The sequence below is a fragment of the Anguilla anguilla genome, chromosome 4 (genome assembly GCF_013347855.1).
Source record: "Anguilla anguilla isolate fAngAng1 chromosome 4, fAngAng1.pri, whole genome shotgun sequence".
Lineage (NCBI taxonomy): Eukaryota > Metazoa > Chordata > Actinopteri > Anguilliformes > Anguillidae > Anguilla > Anguilla anguilla.
The window spans coordinates 49,078,659-49,098,194 of NC_049204.1; the positions used below are offsets into that span (position 1 = coordinate 49,078,659).

Genomic DNA, 19,536 nt, shown 5'->3' on the forward strand with positions numbered 1-19,536 from the left:
GATGCAATTTGCTTAATAGATGAGCCACAGCGGTATGGTACCACCTACATTGCACATAGTTCTTATTTACCAAAGGCGTTTAGTTTTTGTGGACTATCGATGAGCTGCATTACCAGTAAAATTCTTCTTAAACACAGCCATAAACATTGAAACAAATTTATTAAAACATTTTAAAAGAAACACTTAAAAAGTAAAGAAAGGTAAAAATTCAGTGAAAGGGTGTTTTCTTTGTGGTCGAAGAGGAAGTGGCTTTTACGGACTTCCTCAAGGTCCGGCCGAGGGGTCCCTTTCTGGGAGATGTGACGGACTCCCTTATGTTTGCTAGCAGGCCCCTTCGTGGTCTAGATTGGCTGGGGTGCCCCTTTGAAAGCTTTGCCAATTCTTCTGTCAGAGATGAAACTAAAGTATCTTTTTCAGCCAAGTCCCTCTGCAGTCTATTGATTTCAAGGCCCTGTGGGGAAAGAGAGCCAACTTAACAAGCAGAACACAACTAAAAGATACAAGCGTTGGAAGCGGTTAGCATTCTTCTGCAGAGCAGTCACAGGTCTAACATTCATTCACCTGGCCAGCAAGGCTCTTTCGTAGTCCCTCAATTTCAGCCGATTTTTCCATGAAGCTCTCCCCTGCTTCCTGAAGGGTTTCAGACAGCTCCCCAATCTTCTTTTCCAGGGACTTGATCATCTACAGAAAAACAAGCAAAATAAGTTTGATCTCAGGACTGAACATTAAATATGCAATTACCAGTTTAAATTTTATTTTATTTTTTTGGGGAAGAGACACACAGAGTTAGGAATGCATTCCGTTCTCAGACATGCACCTGAGGTGCTATGCTCTTCAAAGAGACATACCTCCTCTTTCTTTTTACAGAGATTTTCAGCAGCACATTTTGCCTCATTGAGTATTTGGTATTTCTTCAAATCTGCAGGAAAAGAATGCATGTTATAACTGTTTCTTATATTCCGAATATAAATAAACTGAAATATTTTCACCACAAATTTTCATTGAAATCGGATATGCGGTTTGGGAGGGTGCCAGATTCAAACATTATGTTGTGCCTTAGCTATGCAAGTGATCAGCGTTTTCTGTGATGTTAGATATTTGGAAGCATTTTCACATTCTGTACTTGCTATTCCCTCGCATTCATACCAGATCCACCATTGTTATGGTTAGTTGGCAGGAGGCACAAAGCACTCATTTCCCTTAATATGCTTAACACACAAGGTCATTCCACTAAACACGAGTGCAAAAGTGTGTAGTTTTCCTTCATGACGCCTCTGACAGGTGAACCTGAACATGAGTGGTGGATTTCGTGCAGACAGAGCACATTGACCTGCAGCCATTTCCTGTGCAAGTGACTCTGGGGAGCACTGAGTGGCACTCTCCATGGTAACCACCACCACACGCTGTGCAGAACTCTGCAGCCTGTTCTCCGCCTCCACCAGCTTTCTCTTGAACTCCTGCGGGGTCATCAGAAGAACATGTGCGCGCGCGCACACACACACACACACACACACACACACACAGACATGCACGCTTTAGCAGCAGCCGAAAAACTGCAACTGGGACCTTCACATTTTTATATACAGTAATGGTATGCATTAAAAGGAAACAGTCATTGTATATGTATTTTGTATTGGGGCACCTGTGGTGTAGCTTGTTTGGGGGGGGGGGGGGGGGGGGGCTTTATTACAATGGCACACAACCTGAAGCTTATACCTCAGTCTTCTGCTGTTCAGCAAAAAACTCGTCCACGTGCACATATTTGTCCTCAATCCGCTCAAGGGCACACTGATAGGCGTGATCTTTGAGGGCATCTTTATACAGCTCAAAGGTGTTTTCCAGCTTCTCCTCATAGCTTTCCTTTAGTTCAGCCATCTGCCGGCTGTTGAAATCAGGAGGACCAGGTCTTAAAAATGGTTAACTGTCAAACCACTATCGTTTAAAACACAAGGGTTGTTCAAAGGGATTAGTTAATTGTCTGGAATTGTCATAATAAATTTTAGTATCAGGGTATGTTGTGACTGTCCCAGACAGGTTGTGTATGCAATGAAGGATAATGTACATACGTAGAGTCTGATGACGGTTTATGATCCACAACAAGAAAATACACTTGCTGTAACCCCAAATAAGATTGTACAGCAACGTCACGTTTCCAGGCTGTACATGTGATTCATTTTATAGCGGTCAGTACCAATGAAACATAAATCAGTTTAAGCCGTTTTGGGCCGGAGGCACAAATATCGGGGAAGAAAAAAAAAATAAAAAAAATTCAAAAATAACCCACACCATCCCTCTGTCCTAAATGGTGGCCAACAAATCATTCCCTTTTGCACAAGGAGGAAAAAAATTCATGATATAGAAGCCACGCAAACTTTGTACCTCCTCAGTTCCTCGCTCTCCATGAGCTGCTGCAGCATGGCGTCACCCATCTCCTTACGGATCTCAATCTCTTGGACCAGGTTTCTGCGCCGCTCTGCCAACAGCTTCTCTTTCAGATTCTCAATGACGTTCAGAAGGTCCTTCAAAAGGAGAGAAGAGTGATGAGGTTTATTAAATGAGGAGAAATGCTTGCCTCCTTTGGGTGGGGAGGAGCTAGTCTTCTCAGCATGGCAGGTAACAACCAGGGGACTGAGAGACCATTGCATCAGCCAGAGAAGGTGAAAGGAGAGACGACAGCGCTGCACTAGGATGAACAGGGGAGCAAGGGAAGCCACACAGAGACTGGGTTCCTCAGTACCTCCTGAGGCAGGATGGACATCTCCGCTTCATCCTCCTCATCCAGCAGCTCTTCCTCAGAGAGGTAACTCTCTAGAGCTTCCCCATCGATGACCCCATCTTTAACCAGAGGCTTCCCATCCCTGCCCACCAGTCTGGGTGCCAGGTGCTCCAAGGGTTTTGTAGGAATGATCTGGACCACCTGAAAAACAAAACCAGTCATACCAGGTGCAGTTCTGTGGTACCACAAAACAAAGATGCTCACATACAAGAGCTGAGGTTTGATTTACCAAAAAACTAATTAAAAATGTATTTTAGCATGATCTTCCAGTGATACCAACATTCAGATTTTTACACGTTTTATTTATTTTTAAATTAATATTAACATCATTAACAGGCTGTGTATGACATGCTTGGTCAATAACAGCTGAACAAAACAATATTGACATGCTTGCAGGAAATATACAGAATTGCGAGGCTGTGGTGAAACTGGCTTGGTGTACTCGTTTAGAAATTGTGACAGACCTGCTTGGCAACAGCTGAAAATTTCATGACATGCAGAGTTTCATCGTAGATCGAGGCACACTGGTTTATGTTGACGATCATACAAGCTCTGCCCTTCCCACAGAATACAGACTGAAAGAGCCGGGTAAGTTTGCTCTCACGGAAGGGAATATAGTTGTTCTTCATTCTAATAGGAAAGGCATGAATGAAAATTTACTCTAAAATTAAACATGCATGGAATCACATTCCTTGTGCGACGAGACGAAAAAATGCTACAACTACACAACATTATGCTACAAGACGTATCATACAGTGAAACATCTTACCGATCACTGCAGTTGTGTCGTAGGGCTGCAATACACTTTCCCAGAATAAGCAGAGAATTGTTGATGTTTCCTGCCTCCTTCAAGCGCTCTCCAAAAGTCTTGGTCTTATTGCATCTTTCAGAACCAGCCAAGTCACACAAAGAGAGCCTGTGACAAAATGTTAGCTACCAAAGGGCAATCATGAAATCTTACAAACAGGAACTACTTACTGGCTTAGAGTTCACAATGATGCAAAGTTGATTTAATGATGCATCACCATCAGTGATTCACATTTAAACTTACTCCGAAATCCTCTGAACTTGAGAGCCATCGATTTTCAGGAGTTTGATCGTAAATATACTGTGGCTTAAAAAGAAAAAAGGAAATGTACTTAGAGAAATGTAAAGCTTTATACAACTACATACGCTTACAGCTTTATGGGTTCCGTTTTAACCTTCTGAATTCAAAATGACAGAGTACACATGCACTACATATTTCATGTGCATTATCACATTCATCCAAAGTAGCTTCAGGAACACCTGTATGCAAAAAGTACCTTCTACTTGAGGACTGGTTCAGCTTTGTGGAGGCAGCACTTCTGTGTTTATTTCCGATTTTCAGAATTCTGCAAGCTTCCCCCGAGTTTTGGACATTTATGTACTTTAAATCTGATAACAAATGACATGCATAAAATAATTTTTTTTAATGACTAGACAGCAGTGTTTTCATTATCAGTCTGTTGTGAATTCAAGCCGCTTGATAGATCTTGATTCAAAGGAACTCCAGCTTGCCTCGGACATAAGAATTCCCTGTACCATCTTCACAGACTCTCAGTGCACTGCGTTTCTTGTTCTTGGCAGATGGGATAGGCTGCAGCAGGTCATACACAGCCTCGTTGTAGATCTCATAGAAAGAGACCCACATGGAGAACTTTTCAGAAGTCGTGTCAGAGTCAACTGGTTGGATAAAAAGCAAAGGCTTTTTAAAAAATAAAAAAAAAAATTTAAACCTTTTTCCTCCATTTTTGAACAGATTTTCCTACAAGTTTAGGAAATGCAGGAGCCACATAACATAGGTGGGTGCACAGTTTACCCGTTTGGTCATAGGAAATGGACGAAAAGGACACACTGGATACTGAAGAGGTTGATGTATTGACTGAACTTCCATCTGCTTTTGAATGCTGATCATCTTCCTATTTGTTGGAGGGTTAGAGATAATCATAATGATAATTGGCCACATGCCAAAAATTACTAAACCCAAATTTATTATATTTTAAAATGATATAATCCAGATTTTCACATTTCTAGATGGTTTGTTATGGTTGGGTTTAAAGTAACCATACCCATTGCTACTTCAAGATATGACAACCTTTATAAGTCAGCTTTAATACCCATTTGGTCTAACTGCACAACATAGTTTTAAAATCTCAAACCTAAATTAAGCAACTCAAATGTTTTTAATTGCATGCTTTGCTGTAGACTCACCTCCTTCAGCAATGCAAACAGTGCAGCCTTTTCACTTTTCTCCAATTTGACTTGATCAGGACCTAGAAACTGTACATCACTGCTAAGATATGGTTTCAAATTCACTTGGTCATACTGCTTCCCTTTAATGTGCTTGAAGATCAAATCAAGTGCACGAGGTAAAAGTCCAGGGTCTTTGTGAGATCCTGAAAATTGGGAGGAAGGAGGAGGTTACTATCCAAATAAAATTGTTAAGGAAGACATGCAATTGCAGTGCATGTGGTTAACATAACCACTTGAGAGCTACCTTGTATTGTGTGAGTTTTGCCTGCGTTTGTCACCCCATATGTAAAGATGAGAGCATTCTTCCCTTCCAAATAGTCATGCACTTGACTTTTTATGGTGCCTTCAAAAAAGTTAGCTTGATCAACCTTGGGCCCAAAGATCTGAACAAAGAAAACCCATAATCAACATAGCCAACAATACAAAACATTTTATATAATCCACAAGCAGACCAGTGTTGATGTGTTTAGCCAGTTAGCTAATTTAGCCAAGGTAACTGGCTGAAACAAAAACCTACATACACACTGGCCCTCTAGGATCACAAGTACCCACCCCTGATCTAAAGGATATTAATTCCCAAGCACTTAAATTGACCAGCATACGCAGATTCTGCAGGAAAAGCATTATCATAGGGCCAACCTGAGAGAAAGAGAATTTATGCACAGCCTGCCCAATTCCCTTTTCACTGCTCTTTAAAGTTGCTGATCCCCTTGGAGCCTGCAGCAAGACTGTCTGAGCACTTTCCAAAACTACACAGCGCTGGAGGGACAGAAAATAAAAACCATACAGTAAAATTACCGACATCATTCCGGCTATTTTTCACGTCACAATTTCACGTCAACCGCTGTGATGGTTGTTACACTTAAGGCTACCTGATCTTCATTACTCGACATCTCTTCTTTGGAAAATGGCCTGACCCTTAGGTAGACCTTCAATTGATGTTGTCCAGAATTGCTTGCTGTCTCACTCTATTACGACAAAAACAGAACCAGAATGTCGATTAGTCCAGTGGCACCTGACACGTTTTACATTTGTTGACTTACAGAAACTCTCTATTGCCATTATTACAGCCTACTGCTATCGCACTATGCCTATTATACGCTAGCCAAAATACTGTCCAGTGTTTGTAAATCAAATACTGTGAAAAGGTATATTACAACAACAACAAAAAAAAAAGTTACCTGAGCAGAAACAATAGAGGATATTGTCGAAATGTCAGACAGACCTCCTTTATGTGAACTGCCGACATGCAACTCGTTGCACGTTGACTCCATCGCATCCAGATCAGAATGGACAAGAACCGTGCCTTCATCTGTTAAATCAATTACGGTCGACATTTCTGGATACGATGAAAGAAGCCTAAATGGACAACTAGTTCTTATAAAACTTGTCTACTTTAGAATTAACTCATATACAAGTCATGTGTAACCCATTTAATAATTTAAATAGCCAAGTAAACAACGATGGATAATTACAGGAAAAGCTGGAAGCGTACACCACCCTACTTAAGTTTTGTTTCGTTACAGGTTTGGAGAAAACGACTGATTAGTTAAAACAAATGTTTTACGCAACCTCTGAATCAACACTATCCTTGGGTCAGCAGGACAGAAACGAATAGCCTGCATGAACTAGCTTTCTTGCCTTTTATCATCCAATTAACACAGGTGACCACGGTGTTTGCATAACGAGCGCTCAAAAACTCATCCAATGTTGTAGCAAAATTCCAATCACTGCCAGAATTTCACTCCCCTCATGTGCACGCGCACGCAATGCACAACCCTAAATTAGGGCAAGTGGGCTACCTCAATTATTCCAGAAGACCGACGCTCCTTTATACCCTTGTCATATTTTTCAAATAGATATTTTATCTTGGCGATCTGAGACCATTTAAGTACCTTACTTTAGCAACCATTCGTCTTTTCACGCACTACGATCGAAATACGAACGTGATAAAGCAGATATAATGCCAGATTTAAATTGTAAGTACAAGAATTGTTATGACGTTGCAAAACACAAAATGATTGTAGTTCGTAAATTTTGCCTGTATGGGCTTGTCTGCTTGTCTGTACAGCTGTAAGCACTTGGAACTCAAGTCTCAGTTCAAATAAAGACAGACCTTCATCCAGGCCAGCTTTATGCATTCATGCTTTGTGTATGGACATCCTCATAGTCTATGCCTTCAGGGATAGTCTTTCATATGGAACAAATTAACTTAATGAACTCATGTGCAACTAATGTGGAATGTATAGGGAATTTGCTCCCATGTTCCAAAATCTCACTTGAAATTTGCATCATACATTTGAATGGAACACACTGAGAATGTATTTATATTTTTATATAGTTTGCATATCACTTGGCCCAACTTTTTCAATAAATTTAGTTCATAACACAAATAGTCATGGACAGTATCTATTGATGCATAAGAGTGTGAAATGCACTTCATATTTGTGGTACCAAGGAAGAAATGAAGGAGGGATGGTGGTGGGGCAGGGTTGTTGATCTAGTCTGACAAAATCTCTGCCTCTTTATGCATTTGACTAGTATCTCAACTGCTAGTAAATCCACAATAGCGTTAGAAAATACCACATGGGAATTTTTCAGCAATGCACTTGTATAGCCTGCCACACATTCACTCAATCCCTCCCCTGCTCAGCAGGACTTCTGACACATCCACACCTGTATTTACCATTATCAAAACATTTGATATTGCCAAAGGAGTCAAGTGCTACGAGTGTGAAATGGCTTTAAGCAATGACTTAATTCACAATCTGAAATCACATATACATGGTTCCACAAACCTTGACTAATCAAAGTTCTTATAATGGATATTCAAGTGTTCTATGGAGGATGAATCTTGCCCGAACTCACATTAGGCAGAACCATAAACCCTTTGTTAAATGCAATAACCAATCCAGTAATAGACTACAAATAAATTCTCAGAGAAAACGGTTCATTTCAAATCATTTATTGCAGTGGCACAGAGGGGGGGCACTTATGCATCTGCGATTGTGACCTCAACTTCTACTCCAGGTTCAATGCTGATGGAAGTAATCTGCTTGACGATTTCAGATGGGCTGTGGAGATCAATGAGTCGCTTGTGGATACGCATCTGAAACCGGTCCCAGGTTTTGGATCCTTCACCACAAGGGGTCTTCCTGGTTGTGATGCGCAAAGTCTGCCCGCGAGAGTAAGAGTAATGGTTTTATGAACATTAAACAAATAAAAATTATATAATGATCGAAGGTCCTTATCAAGAAGGTGCATTCTACTGATATTGCAATACTACCTGCAGCCCCCTTCGATGCAATATACCATCATCTTAATCTAGATTCAAATAATCACGCCACGTGCGCACCATTACAACCTACATAGCCTACTATACAAACAGAACGTGAGATGTACTCGTATTGTTTAAGTTGGGTACCTTGGTCGGCATACGGACTGGGCCCTTGACTTTCAGGTTCTTCTCCTTGGCACCTCTGATCAGGTCCGCACACACTGACGGATGAAACGTACAGTAAAATTTGTTAAATGTAAGGTCAGAAAAGTATCAAAACGCTAGTTAAGATGAATTCAAATGGCTCAGAATAGCGTATAAATCAATCATAAATTTTCATTTACAAAAAAGGTTATCCTCATAGCCAAGGAATTCAGTCAATACATGCGGTTTCCTTTCAAACGTTAAGTTGGCATCTTACCCTTCTCCAGGGACTTGACATTGCGACTCGTCAGAGTGATTCTGATGCGGTGGATTGCAACCTCTGCTTCAACGGGAGCTTTGCCGGTATCCTTAAATGCCTAATAATGATCAAAATAGACTGAGCTAAATCTAGTCATACTTAGTACAGTAATGCCGTCTGTATTATAAACCAAATTTCCCGTACCGAACATAGCTACTAGCTGGTGAGCTAATAATAAAGATAATAAACATATAAAAATTATATCTAGTTGAAAAAATATCCAAGTTAGCTGCCACAAAGGCTTCTCATTAAGTAAGTGCTTCTCGTCAAAACATCATCACTGCCGAGCCAACAATATTTCTGGGAAACGTAGACTAGAGCAAAAGTCACACGTGCGCATTATATATAGCTTTGTAGCTAACAATAGCGAGAGACCATACACAGCTAGCCTGTTCGTTGCACATTTTAAACGGGACAGCATAGTTCCAAGTCACTACGTCTCTCCAGACAGCTAACGCAAAACTGGCTGTTAAACATTTCTGATTCTTACCATGTTAACGTATTCCTGACCGACTTATTCGTAAAAATGGAACAGCGGTGAGTCAGGAAACAGTACTGCTTCACACACTTCTCAAAAAAGGGCTTAATACGGGCCTGTTAAGCTATATATCGTCTGCATACGGGTACTCCGCGACCTTTGCACCACGTGCACCAATCGCTTTCCACGAACGTATGACGGCAGTGTTCTTGTTATGCAGGCCAATGGTAGAAGTTGTTCCGGGATTTTTTGCCTGGACCGCAACAGCAGCATAGACATATCTTTGAACGGCAGGGCCAGCCACTCTGGGCCAGCCCTACAATCGCGAATGTCTGTGACTGACTGAGTGATGAAGTTACACCATTTGTGGGCCGAGTTATGAAGTTACACCATTGGTCGGCCGGAGAGGTCCATATACTAGGTTTTGACCTGGTCTTGTTATTCCAACACTAATGCTGTGCTCCAATATTGCTATAATTTACCCGGTGACTTTACATCTTCTATTACTTGTAGGATCATTTGGCACGACACACTTTCCCACATAAATAATGGTTTATTAGGCTACTTTTAAAATATTGGAATATGTTCACTGTAAATGAACTCCAAAAATCTAGCCCAAGTGAATAGCCTACAATTATGTTTTCCATGCCGTCTGGCAGCATTTTGCATTTTTATGACACACTAGTCTCTATCTAGTTTTTTCTCCCTTTTTTGTAATAATGTACAAGGCAGGAAAAGTAGACAAAAGATGGAAAAGGAAAGTAAAGTAATTCTTGTTTTGAGTTTGGACGGTTATGTGTGCACCTGTGCATTCTGAAAGTTAGGCCTACTAGGGCCAATGTTAAGGAATTGAGTAATCTTAAAAAATCAAATAACTAGCTAAACAGTTAAAACTTTTGCATTTAAAGACATCTTGGCTTATTATTACATCAAGGTGTTTTACCGCATGTTCTTATTCACCGGTTTGTACAGATTAAATTTTTTATACAACCGTTTTTCAGCTGGATATGTAAAGTAATTCAGGTTAAATACCTTGCTTCATGGCAGGACTCAGCTGTAAGAATTTAACAGACATCATTTGACTACAGATCCATAATCATTATGCTATACTGCCACCCATTTGCTTTGTTATACTTCACCCCAGGGGTGGGCAGGGGTGGTGCCCTTTTGGTGCCCACTCAAATTTCTGCTGTGCCCACCCAACTGGTCAACTTTATTCTGCACCAATTTTGGATCTGGCTCTGCACTCTGACTTTTTTTTTTTTTTTTTTTTTTTTTTTTTTTAAGTGCCCTGAACTGATGTCCCCATTATAATACTTTTGTAGCAGTAAGATTATATTAATTCTAGGGTGAGTATTTCTCTATATCCTCATGCTAAAATCGACTGTAAATCCACATTTTAAAGCTGATATTTAAAAAATTTTCTTCCCGGGGAGGCATGCCCCCGGACCCCCCTAGGGGGTTTGCATCTTTGTCACCCTTTTCACCCCTGATCAGTTTGCATTCCTGTACACCTCCCCTGTCCACTGTGTGAAAAGGTGCCCACCCCAAATTTCTAACTGCCCCCCCCCCCCCCCCCAAATCTGAGAAGTCTAGATCGGGGCCTGCTTCACCCTGGCTCTTTGGTATGCGTTCTTAATTCCTCAACATCATTTCAAGACTGGCAATGTTTTGGTCCAGTTCTCTCTGTGAAACCTTCTTATGGAATTCAAACATTTATTGATCACAGTGCTGTAGCATATCAGCGTGATTCCTGCAACCAATGGGTGCTGGACATCACTACCACCAGCACCCTCTTTTGCTATGGCACTTCTTGATTCCTGAAATGTAACACTGATGTTCTACGCTTTTGAAGTTTGCTCTGATTAAGCACATCCAATTGGTTGTACTGTAGTGTTATAAATCTGGGATGTGTGTATCTTGATATTTTGCAGTTGATTACAATACATACACCACATGCCAAATACATTTTAATGAAATTTTATACATGTAAAAATAAGTATTGCCATTTCAAAGACAACAGCATTAAACATAAAAAATGATCTAATCCATTTATAGCCTACATATTTACGTTAAATTAAGACATGGTTAAAGTAAAACAAAAGAATGACACCTTGTTTTTAAGAAGTTGAGTATAGTACAACATTTTTAAAAGGCACAAGAGGCTACCTAAGGTAGGCCTATGTATGGCTAAACACATAAAATTGCAAGCCAACAAGGCTAAGACATTGTCCATTACCTACGTCAATAAACCATATTTTCTTTATATTTTTAGCATAATCATGGTTACACCATTCAACTCATACGAACTACAAATTACCCGCTTCTATTTACTTCAGAAAGATAACTAGGCTACACCAATCCGGGTTTATGATCCCGAGTAAGGTAATAACGTAGCCTACTCGTCCTCTCATGGATTACGTTCATCCACCTCAGGTGCAGGATTGATTCTTTTGATTTAAAAATGTTGTAAATGTAAATAAGACAATTAAAATACAACACAGTAAAATGTCGAGTGTTAATTCAACCAACAGATAGCAACTGGGACCAAATGTAATCTGGTAGAGTTGAATTAACACTCATTTTACTGTGAAGGCATCCCGTATGAAACATAAGTCTACAAATGGACGTACACCATATAAAAAACATTGTAGCCTACTCCGACCTATATATTTCCAAGCCTATTTACAACAATGTAGCCGACACGTAAAATAAGAAATTAAATATAGGCTAACCAAAGGCGTTCACGATTGTAGTTCGACCCGTTTGCCAGTAGGCCTACTTTCAAGTTTGTCCAGAACACTGCATAATTTCAATTTCTTTAATAAGGTCTCTGGAGCTGGGTCTTTGAGTTGGGTCGCCGTTCCAACATTTTTCGAGAACCGACTTGCAGGTTTGACCCCATGCTGTCTTCAGGAAAAACACACTTGTGACAGATGGGCGCAAATTATATGCAACAACGGCGTACAATACCGGCTGGCGATCTCCTGCGTACGGCTGCTCTCCTGTAATCAGTTGCCAAAAGGTAATTCCAAACGAGTAAATGTCTGCCATCAAGGTAACGTCTTCCCCTTTCAGGAGTTCAGGTGCTCTGTGTGTATACGTACCCCCCACGTGAGACATACGCGGGATTATAGCGGACGAATCTCGGTCAAATTCCAATTTCTGCGAACTTCCAAAGTCTGCGATTTTGCAGGTATCACCGTCGGTGACAAGGATATTCGCTGGTTTTAGATCTAGATGTACAATTACATGTGAATGCAGGAAAAATAGCCCGTTTACAATGTCTTTTGAATATTTCAAACACTTGTCCTTCCCCAATGTGCTAGTGGTACCATAGATTAAATACTGTAAATTTAAACATCCTGCATACTCCATCAATATGGTTCCAATATTGTCATCATTGTCCGAATTTTCAGGCATACAAGTTGTAGCAGCTATAATTCTAATAATGTTTTTGTGTTGAAGATGAGCTGCGTTAAGCTCTGACCAGAAGCTTTGCCTCGAGGCGAGCTTGTTTTTTGAGTACTTCTTCACCTTTTTGATTGCAACAGTCTCACCGAAGTAAAGCCCTTTGTAAACTGATCCAAATCCGCCAGATCCAATGACCTGGAGAGACCGTAGTTCTTTCCAATTGATGACAGACGACCAGATTTTGCGTGCAACTCTGCCGTGAAAGTATTGAGATGGCACGTGTAAAGTTGAATCATTAGTGTATTTTGCTAACGGACTGCTGCAAACTCCGAAATCAAGAGACGGGTAAAATTCCTTGGGCAACAGACGAGTCACTGGAATAGGAGAGGGCATGGCTTGCTCTCTTCCACAAAGAGAACCGAACTACATTACATTTTTTCACAGCTGAACAGAGTTTGCTTGATTGTCAAATTGCTCATCACCACCTTTGATTAATGACCGACCAAGATCGACCAGTCATCCTTGAGGGTATATTTAGAGATAAGCTGCACCTGAGATAAATTCCGTCCACAAGGAAATTTCGGAAATCATTAGCAGGCAGCACCACACACTGTAGTTTGTCCATTTGATTTTTAAAAATGTTTCATGCAGCAACTGTATTCGCATATATCCTCAACAATAATATCGGATAGTCCACACTGAAAACAATACTGGAGAGATGTATCTATACATGGAATAGTTTTGAGCTCTTGTTAATATGCTTATGCGCACAAAATGCGAACACCAATTTATGGACAGTCTCAACTAGTAGAATTTCAGCTAATAAAGTTTGAAACAGGGAGGTAGACGTGCAAATATGCCTTTAAAACCCTGCGTGCAGGCCAAAAATGTGGCTTTATGAGGAGCACCCTCTGGGATTTGCATATGGTGGCATGCGGAGAGACCACACGTTGTTTGACAGACTCACTCCCAAAATTATGATTTTTGACCACTAGAGGACAGCAAAATAGTGTAGTCGGTTTAAAACAGATTTGCTCTGATTTACAAGTGGAAGGTTCAATATTGTTTTGAGTTAATATGAATTTGAAAAAGATGCCATGGCAGGAACATTGAATCCCTTCATAATTTATGATAAAAACTTGAGGCAAATTGTGACCAACATTCTGTGCTTGAGAACAGTAGAAGAATCCTACGTCATAATTATTTCCAACAGTGTTTGCTTTCCCCCCCCCTTAGTTTTCCATTTGACTGAGGACCAAATCAATTCTGTTTTAATACAAACATAAATTAGAGAATTACAAATGTAATTTTAATTTGTATTTAGCTCAGATAAAATACATGTTATGTTTTTAACTATCTAAAACAAATACTGACCTTTATAATATAAAAATAAATTAGAGAATTATAAATGCAATTTTAATTTGTATTTAGCTCAGATAGAATGTACCACTTGAAAAATTAAAAATGTCTGTGTCTTGTGCAACTGTAAATAAATACATACTCAACTATGATTCTTACATAATATAATTATCATGTTCTACTAATATACTGGGTGATTCAGTTTGTAGAGCTACAGGCTTGTTAACTTGCACCAAGTACTTATGAAATAAAGAGGCATTTGCAAAGCAGTCTGTATGTATTTGGACAATGACACAATTTTTTGTCATTCTGGCTCTGTCATTGGAATTAAAATTAAAGTGCAGACCTTCAGCTTTAATTTGGGGTATTCACACCAGTATCTAGTGGTCCGTGTAGGACTTTGTACACAAGCGTCCCCATTCTATGGGACCAAGAATAATTGGGTAATTGGCTGCTCATCTGTTTCTTGTCCAGCTGTGTGTCATTGCATCATTAGTTTATGCAAAACAAAGCTCTAGAGTTGGTCTAGAGTTGATTCTAGGTGTGGCATTTTCAATTGGATTCTGTTGCTGATGTCTCTCAACATGAGGACTGCAGTAGTGTTAATACCAGTAAAGCAGGCCATGAGGCGAAAAAAGGCCTCTGTAGTGAATGACAGAATACTTTCAATTGTGGTGAAAAACCCATTTTCAACTGTCAAACAGATGAAGAACGCTTTCTAGGATGTAGGCACAGATGTTTCTAAGACTATCGTAAAGAGAAGACTAAACAAGCATAATCTCAGAGGGTTCACTACATATTGCAAACCACTGGAATGCTTCAAGTACAGAACTGCCAGGTTAGAGTTTTTTTAAAGAATATAAATAGTAATAATAATCCTTCATCTGTGAAACATGATGGAGGTAGTGTTATGCCTTAGGCATGTATGGCTGTCACTTGAAGTGGCTCACTCATCTTCACTGATGATGTGACTGCTGACAATAGTAGCAGAGTGAATTCTTTAGTGTACACAAACATTCACTCAGATCCAACAAAATGTCTCAAAATCACTGGATGGCACTTCAGCTTGTAGCAGGAAAACAATCCAAAACATGCTGTTAAAGCAACCAGTTTTTCAGGGCCAATAAGTCAAATGTTCTTGAATGGCCAAGACAATCACCCAACCTGAATCCAACTGAATAGGCATTTCACTTGTTGAAGACAAGACTGAATCACCCAGCATCTGTTGATGTCTATGGGTCGCAGACTTCAGGCAGTAATCAAATTCAAAGGATTTGCAACCAACTACTAAATATGCCATTTAAAAAAAAAAAAGCAATAGGTTATTTTAAACCCCATCTAGTGACCACTGTCCACAAGGGAGAACTGAAATCCCAACCCAAGGCATGACACTACCTAACTAGTTGCTCTTAATTGAAACGCTGCCTCTGCGAATGGTTGCCAGGTTGACTCACAACTTGTGTCTTTGTGTGCATTGGTTTTACAGCATCAAAAATGTCAAGCGATGAGTATTACGTTGGACAAGTAACAAATGATATATTTATATAGGAGCTTTGCAATATATTATAACAATGCATTAGTTACACAGATAGCTAGTGATCGGATTGGTCTTATGTGGGCAAGCTGCGTTCGGTGTTGTACGATATACATGTAAACTAACATTAGCTACGATAGAACAATAGGTTGACTGCTAACATTCTTTAAAAGCCAGACCATTGTTGACTCCTGTTTTCCCATGATGTTCATCACTCAACTTTTGAGATGGATAGTGGGGTTTCTTGGGTCTAGTGCTGGTTGGGCTTAGCTGGCTCTCTGGTGGAGCAGTGTACTTACCAACAAAGTCATCCATTTCTTCACTGTAACTAACTGCCAACCAACTACATTTATTCACAAGAAAAAGATGGCTGTGCTACTGGCCCAGAAACGTCTTTTGGAGGTGGCAACCCCAGTATCTGATGCCTCAGATACACATAAACAACAGTTTAAGGAACAAAAAATACATTTGAAATGATAAATTAATAGCCATTTTCAAACTCAATTTTTTTGAGGAAAAGCAATAATTTTACTCTGCGTCTTTCTGCGAAAACAACAAAAATTGTGTCACAGGCCAGATATGTATGGACTGCCCTCTAATCTGTTTCAGGTATGTCACCTATATTTCAAAAACATTAAATAATACTGCTACCTTATAGTTTTCATAGTTTGGAATATTTGCAAAATATTTTTAACTTTAAAAAACCCATTTAGATACTATTCCAATAATAAAACAAAACTTGTCATGTCTTAGAGGCCCATGCTTTTTAAAGTATGTCATAATGACATTTCATGCCTGCATTTTTAAGTAAAATAATTGCAACAGTGATTTACACACAAATGCGTTTCACTGTTAAATATTTGACCATCACCTTATTAAAATATAAAATGACCGGTAAGTATAAATTTCCCATACAGAAACTTTTCAGATAATTATTAACCTTAGGTGCAGATGTAAATAACTCATGTACCCACATACACAAAGGGTTAATGGAGCCAGATTTGTCATCACATGAACTGAGTCCTTCTTGTATGTTTATTGAACTTTTCATATACTGTTTACACAGTAATAACACTGTAGGCTGTAAACTGCAGCTCTATTGTTTAATAGCAGCAAAGTAGTATGGGGGAAAAAAACAAACAAACAAAAAATCATGTTATTTGCCAGACAATAAATAATCTGTCTCTTTGGATGATGTAAATGTTAGGAAGTTGATGAAAGCTGCAGCATTTCTATTTTACACAGCTTATACACGGATATATGAATTATTTTGTCTATATTTATACAAATACAACAGTAGTTTGTAAAATACATTTAAGTAAAATATACATGATTAGCAACATGAGTCCAACAATCACAGGATGGCATTACTGAAATGTGATGAAAGGAACAAACGATGACACAGCTGGAATGCAGTTTCCCTCTGAACAAATCCATTGCTCTGTAACTCACAATAATTTCCAACAGTGGAGAGCTGTTTCACCAACTTCAACTGTTTCCATTTCAGTCATGCTGAAGGCATTCAACCAAAGTAGCCCCATCTCATTCCCTCCTGAAAACTGCACTTTATGGAGAATTCAATTAATCGTCCCCACGTTTCTGACAGCGGGTATCTATAGGTACAGACACTGTCTCAAGTGCACCAGATCATCTTGTGATATTACAGATAAGTCCATAAAAGACCACACAAGTCACAGTACAAAAATATATGATACGACTAAGCACAATCTCTGTCCATTCAGCTTAAATTGATATTTTGTAAAAACATAACAAACAAACAAACAAAAAAAAAATACACACACAAAACAAACAAAAACAATAGGGTGCCAATGCACCTGTGGTGCTTGGCCCCCTAAAATGAACAAGAAAAAAAGAGGTCTGTAGCACCATAAGGAGCTTTCTGAAAAATACATTAGCAGCTTGATCCAATACCAAAATATTGCAGGAGTGTTTCTAACATACACATTCAATATGGTTCTCTTGTACCACTGAAGCTTATATTGAAAGTTGACATGAATTGCTAAAGGTCTGTGTCTCTCACCAAAGGATTACAAATTCCAGAAGCCATCATCCTCTACAAAATGAAATGAAACTGGATTTTCATAAATGTGAACCGCTCTGACCTTAAAGTTGATATAGTTACAATTTATGATAAATATTTTCACTTTTGGAGTAAAATGTTAATATTAATGGCATATTTCACTTTGTGTTTTGGAATGCAGACAATTTTAGATTAGGGTACAATAACTACTATACAAACCAATCAGGTCATGGAAATGCAAATACACTATTGCAATTCATAAACCCATTTGCTCTGGGAAGATATGCGCTGAATATATATTTCAAGAATATAATGCAAAATCCTTAAATAAGCAGAGATGCAATGACAATGATAATGGTAAAATGTGGCAATATGTTTTAAGTGAAATATCAGTAAGAATATTGCCAGAAAATAGCTTCTGTACTACATTCAATACATACATCAATGCAGCACATGGAAAGTATGAAGCTGGTCATTCAACGGACTGAAGGACTGCAAATGTGTTTAGTCACAAACATGAAAATTGACTTAAAAAATAAGGTGGTGCAAGATGTGAAATTTAAAGAATATGCCATTACAAACAGCAAAACTGTTTTGTCTTAAATATTGTACATCCCAAGGAATGTTGTGTTCACAATTGTAGACAATGGCAAAGTAAAAAAAAAAAAAAACTTCCATTAACTTAATACCCTTAAGGGAGAGACACAGAAGTTTTGTGCAAGTAAAGCAAAAATGACACTGATAGTAAAAACACTGTAAAAACTGTACCTGTAAAAATAGAAACTTTTAGCATTGTATATACATGTTAACATTTTCTCTAAAGAGCTAAATATGACATCTACAGGCACATACCATTTATAATAAAGGTTCTTTAACAATACAAATGTTCATGAGAAAACTCACAAAGGCATTCAATCTCAGAAAGTGCTATAATTCAAATATGCCCTATATAGAGGCTAACCAAGCATTTTAATAAAACCACATACCTTCAAGATATAGCACATTTCCAACCCAATATCAAAGAAAAAGAACAGACATTCAATACCTTCCTATGACACAAAATGTGGCTCATGATATTTTTTGAAAACTATCTCCCAAAAATAATATAATTAGGGATGACAAAAAATAGTGTGGGGAATTCTTCATGGTGTTTTCCTGCATTAAGAAATAACAGAGCATATAGGAGGGAGGGACAAGCGACAATCAACTGATCAGAGGAATATCACCCACTGACTGCAAATTATAATTATCATAATTAAACCAACATCCATACCATTTATAAACCATTTGTAGTAGATTTTCACAAAAGGTGACGGAAACACTCAAAGCCTAGAATAAAATAGACAATAAGAGAATCTGTAGCCGACAGTACACACAAAGATAAGGAATTTTCTTTCATGGAAACATCACAGGTAGTGTTTTTCCTTTGGGATAATGATCATGGAAAATCTTGGGATGTACACATTCACAAATTACATGAATACACATATACATACTGTACATGTTCTATATATCAAGACTAATGGAGTGAAAACTTAATTTGCGGTTTCCAAATAACATTTATAGGAATACAAATTGAAATATGCAAATTACATGGAATATACAGAATAACAGGCTTTCAACATGTTAGTATATGTGTACAGATATAATTCATGGTTCCAAGATGATGGAAAGATAGAAAATGAGCTTTTAAAAGGTAAAGTTTGGGGGGAAAACCTTTTTGCCAAATTCTTGTACTTGGGTAAAAATGCTAGAAGCACAAACCGATTGCTTTTGATTGGTGGCACTACACTGAAGTGAATGAGGTTCAGAGTTGTGTCTGAGGTCCTTCCTTTACAGACAATGTACAAAACAGTCTCCCTTTATACTGTATGAGGCCACTGGACACTGGCAAACAGCATAAACAGAACTAAGGGAAAA

At 38.8% G+C, this 19,536-nt stretch overlaps 3 protein-coding genes and 1 non-coding gene across 5 annotated transcripts; all 4 read right to left on the reverse strand.

Moving 5' to 3' along the window:
• Positions 1-140: 140 nt before the first annotated feature.
• zgc:56231 (uncharacterized protein LOC406257 homolog) lies at positions 141-6,671 on the reverse strand. Of its 2 annotated transcripts, none has more exons than XM_035414117.1 (18): positions 6,232-6,671; positions 5,923-6,018; positions 5,690-5,809; positions 5,295-5,433; positions 5,009-5,193; positions 4,617-4,716; positions 4,316-4,480; positions 4,081-4,192; positions 3,828-3,890; positions 3,546-3,692; positions 3,241-3,406; positions 2,738-2,917; positions 2,380-2,519; positions 1,717-1,882; positions 1,331-1,457; positions 849-919; positions 562-681; positions 141-451 (listed from the first exon to the last, which is right to left on the reverse strand). In XM_035414117.1, exons 1-18 carry the CDS (start codon positions 6,385-6,387, stop codon positions 209-211), a joined length of 2,496 nt encoding a protein of 831 aa, XP_035270008.1. In that variant the 5' UTR covers positions 6,388-6,671; the 3' UTR covers positions 141-208. The 2 variants fall into 2 exon arrangements, with proteins under 2 accessions (XP_035270008.1, XP_035270009.1); XM_035414118.1 differs by having other exon boundaries at positions 6,276-6,361.
• A 1,328-nt stretch (positions 6,672-7,999) lies between these two features.
• rps20 (ribosomal protein S20) lies at positions 8,000-9,437 on the reverse strand. The gene is made up of 4 exons (XM_035414121.1): positions 9,281-9,437; positions 8,749-8,848; positions 8,475-8,548; positions 8,000-8,225 (listed from the first exon to the last, which is right to left on the reverse strand). Exons 1-4 carry the CDS (start codon positions 9,281-9,283, stop codon positions 8,043-8,045), a joined length of 360 nt encoding a protein of 119 aa, XP_035270012.1. The 5' UTR covers positions 9,284-9,437; the 3' UTR covers positions 8,000-8,042.
• On the reverse strand, positions 8,626-8,694 carry LOC118226638. The gene has a single exon (XR_004765068.1). It is a non-coding gene; the product is annotated as a small nucleolar RNA U54 (small nucleolar RNA).
• Positions 9,438-11,225: 1,788 nt separating the features above from the next.
• mos (v-mos Moloney murine sarcoma viral oncogene homolog) lies at positions 11,226-13,134 on the reverse strand. The gene has a single exon (XM_035413055.1). The coding sequence runs from the start codon at positions 13,073-13,075 to the stop codon at positions 12,053-12,055; it is 1,023 nt and encodes a 340-aa protein (XP_035268946.1). The 5' UTR covers positions 13,076-13,134; the 3' UTR covers positions 11,226-12,052.
• Positions 13,135-19,536: the final 6,402 nt, after the last annotated feature.

Coding starts and splice junctions, on each gene's coding strand:
- zgc:56231 (XM_035414117.1), bottom strand. CDS start 6,387: ATGTCGACCGTAATTGATTTAACAGATGAAGGCACGGTTCTTGTCCAT. Junction 4,717..5,008: donor TGTTTGCATTGCTGAAGGAG/GTGAGTCTACAG, acceptor TCCAACAAATAG/GAAGATGATCAGCATTCAAA. Junction 4,193..4,315: donor AGGGAATTCTTATGTCCGAG/GCAAGCTGGAGT, acceptor ATTTGTTATCAG/ATTTAAAGTACATAAATGTC.
- rps20 (XM_035414121.1), bottom strand. Junction 8,549..8,748: donor TGTCAAGTCCCTGGAGAAGG/GTAAGATGCCAA, acceptor TTCATCCGTCAG/TGTGTGCGGACCTGATCAGA. Junction 8,226..8,474: donor CAGTCCGTATGCCGACCAAG/GTACCCAACTTA, acceptor TCTCGCGGGCAG/ACTTTGCGCATCACAACCAG.
- mos (XM_035413055.1), bottom strand. CDS start 13,075: ATGCCCTCTCCTATTCCAGTGACTCGTCTGTTGCCCAAGGAATTTTAC.